The sequence below is a fragment of the Elaeis guineensis genome, chromosome 15 (genome assembly GCF_000442705.2).
Source record: "Elaeis guineensis isolate ETL-2024a chromosome 15, EG11, whole genome shotgun sequence".
Classification (NCBI taxonomy): domain Eukaryota; kingdom Viridiplantae; phylum Streptophyta; class Magnoliopsida; order Arecales; family Arecaceae; genus Elaeis; species Elaeis guineensis.
The window spans coordinates 63383827-63388432 of NC_026007.2; the positions used below are offsets into that span (position 1 = coordinate 63383827).

A 4606-nucleotide genomic window follows, 5' to 3' on the forward strand; every position below is an offset into this window, starting at 1 on the left:
TGGCCTGGCCTTCGCAGTGGCCCCGACAAAAACTCTCAGAGGCGGTTGTTGCAGGTACCTTGGCCTCCTCAATAGCAGTAACAATGGAAATTCTTCCAACCATGTCTTTGCGATTGAGTTTGACACCATCCCGAAATCTAGTATGCTCGTGGACATACATGAGAATGAAGTTGGGGTCGATATAAACAGCATTGTTCCTAATATTTCAATAACTACCTCCTACTACGCCAATAATTCCAAGACGGTGAATTTTAAACTGGAGAGTGGGCAACCGATTCAGACCTGGATAAACTACGATGGTGTTGCAAAAATTTTGAATGTGACCGTTGCTCCCTTCTCCGTAGGCAAACCAAGCCGACCTCTCATATCACTCCCCATCGATCTATCACCAATTCTTAAGAAGTACATGTATGTTGGTTTCTCTTCATCGACAGGGGAAATCTCGAGTTCTCATTACATCTTGGGATGGAGCTTTCGGGCCAATGGCATGGCGCGCTCTCTTGATCTATCTCACCTACCCCTTCCTCCACAACCAATGAAAGATTCGCCGACTTCCAAATTCTCGAGAATCAAAATTGGGGTCATATCTTCTATTGCTATGCTTCTCTTGGTAGCGCTTGCATTCTTTGTTTCCTGGCACTTACGGCAGAGGGCAAAGCTGGCAGAGACTCTTGAGGACTGGGAATTAGATTATCCTCATAGGTTCGCATATAAGGACCTTTACAAGGCAACCAAAGGATTCAAGGAGACAGAGCTTCTCGGCTCGGGTGGCTTTGGCCTAGTGTACAAGGGCACTCTACCATGCTCAGGAGAAGAAGTTGCGGTCAAGAAGATCTCTAGTAATTCCAGGCAAGGAGTGAGAGAATTCGTTGCAGAGGTGGTGTGCTTGGGCCGCATGAGACACAGGAATTTGGTGCAGCTCCAAGGATGGTGCAAGCGAAACGAAGAGCTCCTCCTTGTCTATGAGCTCATGCCAAATGGAAGCCTTGACACCTTTCTCTTTGAAGGTGAGAAATGTGGGCTGTTGAGTTGGGATCAGCGGTTTAAGATCCTAAAGGGAGTTGCTTTGGGACTCCTCTACCTACATGAAGAATGGGAGCAAGTAGTTGTCCACAGAGACATCAAGTCTAGCAACGTTCTATTGGATGCTGATATGAATGGAAGGTTGGGAGACTTCGGTCTTGCTAGATTATACGACCGTGGCAAGAATCCTCACACGACGCTTATGGTTGGAACCTTTGGATACATTGCACCAGAAGTATCGCGCACCGGCAAACCCATGGCCAGTTCAGATGTCTTCGCTTATGGCATTTTGCTTTTAGAGGTGGCGTGTGGTCGGAGGCCAATCCAGCACGATGCTCCAATGGAACAGCTACTTTTGAAGGACTGGGTGAGGGAGTGCAAAATGAGAGGCCAAATATTGGAGGCTGTGGATCCCAAGCTTGGGGAGTCCTATGTGAAGGAGGAAGTTGATCTGGTACTAAAGCTAGGACTAGTTTGTTCGCAGTCCATTCCAGAGGTCAGGCCTACCATGAGACAGGTGATCCAATATCTTAATAGAGATGACAGTCTCGCAGATGATGTGGCCCTTGTGTTCTCAGAAGCTGATTTTTTGGATTTGGCATCACTCAACTCATATCTTTCATCCATTGCTACGGTGTCTTCCAGCTCCCTCAGCGGAGGTAGGTGTGAGAGGGTTCGATGAGCAATATGTACAAATGCTTTCATGGGTGCTTTCGACTTCTTGTTAGTTTATCGCATGTATTCTTCTGTTGCTGGCTAAGGGGTCTCTTTGGAAGAACAGAAGGATGGAGGAACTGGCGCGGATGGAGGATCCGGCACGGCATATCCAAGATTACTCTTTCCATGCTGTTGTTCTATTTAGATCTCCATGTATCTTTTTTCTTTTCTTTTTTTTTTTTCCAGTTGTAATAATATATTTTTTTTCTCATTTTTAAGGTCACCATAAGCATACATCATATCTTACCCAGCTAGCGATCTATGTATTCACGTGAATAGGTGGTTTATACTAGAGGGGCGAATAGGGTGGATTGGATGGGATCACGAGTGATCTTGCCTGCAGGATCTGGTTCTTTTATTGAATTCTATTGTTGGACCCAAGTCTAATGGAAGACCGGATTGGATCACAATAAAATTTTCAAGAATCATATATAGAAAGTGGCAGTGGTGGATTAAAAAGTGGTGACGGAGGATTTGGAGTTGGTGATGGTATAGATGGAGATATTAGAGATGTAGGAGGCAGTGAGTTTTCAAAGAAGATATGGTGAAAAAATAAAATGATGAAATAGAAAATAGAAACTCTAGCTAAAATGGAAAAAAGATGGAAGAAAGAGTTGAAGAAAGAGTTTAGGATTCCATGCCAATTAATTAATTCCATACCACATCAGCTTTCATTATAAATCACATGGTAATATGTAACCAATTTTGTTATGATTATTAGATGGAAGTAACAAATAGAAATAGAAAGAATTGCAACATTTTAAAACTTTGACAATCTAGTTGGAGCGAATCAAAGTTCAGATTAAAAAAATACTTAAAAAATTTAAGATTTTTAACCTGATTAAATGATAATAATAATAAGAAATAAGTCATTAGTCGAACAAAGTTAGATTATATTTATAGAAATAAAATAAATTGATGGCAATGACAACAATTTAAGAGCAAAAATAGCAATAACCTGAAGAAGAGAGAAGAAGGCTCATTCATCCAATGTAAAATTACCGTAGCATCCTGAAGTCACTCTTTTGATCTTTACTCCGGTCACAAGGCCAATTGAAAGAGATAAAAGAGATAAGAGATGAGGCCTATAGAAGGAGGAGGTGGGGGATGACAGAGCTCGCGCCTGGGAGATAGACGCGGCTCGGTCGAGAAAGCTTCTACTCGACCGACATCAGGATGCTGGGCGTCGGGAAAGGGGGTTGAGATTACTGCTGCATATAAAATTAAGGGTGCGATGGGGATCTAGGGCCAGAATGTCTGCTACTTAGTACCTATGCGGACATGCATTAGCATGAGCATTTAATGCGAAACGGAGACCACGTGCCTAGAGTTCTGCGTATTTTTTCTGTGCAGAAATACATCCACAGGAAAATTATGCGGGAGATCGATTCCTGGTGAACCGTGTCCGCGTATCTTTCTCTGTGTGGTTTCTGCCCCGTAAGACTTTTATGCGTGGACAATTCCTAGGTGCATCATATATGCATATTTTTTCTGCGCTTAAAAGTTAAAACCGTATAATAAGCTTATGCGTGAGACACGTTAATGTGCATGGTGTCTATGTGTCTTTCTTGATGCGGTCTGTTTTACCATATAAGAACTTTTATGCTGCAGATGGTTCCGAGATGCCCCGGGTCCGCTATGTTTTTATAGGCCAGCATAATATTTCCATGCATGAGGATAATTTTTGGTGCACGGTGTTGTGTCCGCATATCTTTCTCTATAAGGTTTTTTTACCATAATAATATTTATGGGTAGACATATTCCAGGTATGTCCGCATAATATTTATATGAGGGAACATGCCCGCATAATAGTTATATGCGCAAGACCGATTGTTGGTCACATTGTCCGCGTATCCTTTTCTGTACGGTTCTTGACTGCATAATAATTGCACATTCCCTGGTGCGTCAGGTCCGCATATATGCGAATGTTTGGAGCCTAAAAACATTATGCGGATGATGGGTCCAGATGCTACTCACCTCATGCTATTTATATACGGAGATTCTTTAGCATGATAATAATAATTTTATTATTAAAAATCATGGATTATACATATGCATGGAAAAATTATTAGGTAGAACCATTGTTAAGAGCGGCAATAGGTCAAATTTAAATCAGAGCGACCAATATTCGTATCTGCTCTACTATGAAAAAATTCATATCCATAGTCATTTCGTAACAATTTTGGATCGAATCAGATCGGATCAGATTGGGTCTTATAAAATTTTTCAAACCCTACAAACAATTATCCTTCTACCAAGATTCAACTTTGAAAACTTTAAAGAATGTGGCTCAGTGAAGAAAGCTTAGTTCGACTGACATGAGGATGCTAGACACCCAGAAAGGGGGCAGCCGACATTCGATCACTGACTTTGGGAATTCAGATCTACCAACTTCAACTATAAATGTAATGCATCATACGGAGAGCTTGTCAAAATCCACCGCATCACCAAATCTTGATAAATAGTCAAGTATATAAATGGAGAACGAATCCCACCACATTCATCTTGCCCTCCACCTCCTCCCATCAAAACCAAGGCCGATCACTGCTGTTGCCCCTCCATCGAATGACCCTACGAGAAACACCCAGATCATTGGCAGTGACTGTTGGAGTTTAGGATGGTGTCGGGATCGCAAATGAAGGGACCGTTGGAGTTTAGGATGGGGAAGCACCTCTCGTATTCGGCGAATAGCCCCATGCTTATTGAACCATCAACTACCATATAGAAATATTATGGGTGTGATGGTAGTCTAGGACCACTATATCTGCATATTTATTATCTATATGTATTTGCATCTACATCTGTTGGGTATAAAATACCCCTCCAGCCGAAGTTCGTGACAGGAGTGACCCTCCGGGGATCCAAC

General features: G+C 42.2%; 1 protein-coding gene across 1 annotated transcript in view; it reads left to right on the forward strand.

The window, feature by feature from the left end:
- The window catches only part of LOC105058219 (L-type lectin-domain containing receptor kinase SIT2-like), a 2652-nt gene extending 569 nt beyond the window's left edge, over positions 1-2083 (forward strand). Inside the window, exon 1 of the mRNA XM_010941086.4 lies at positions 1-2083. This exon is cut by the window's left edge and continues 569 nt beyond it. Coding sequence (XP_010939388.1) covers positions 1-1705 — 1705 coding nt within the window. The 3' untranslated portion in view covers positions 1706-2083.
- Positions 2084-4606: the final 2523 nt, after the last annotated feature.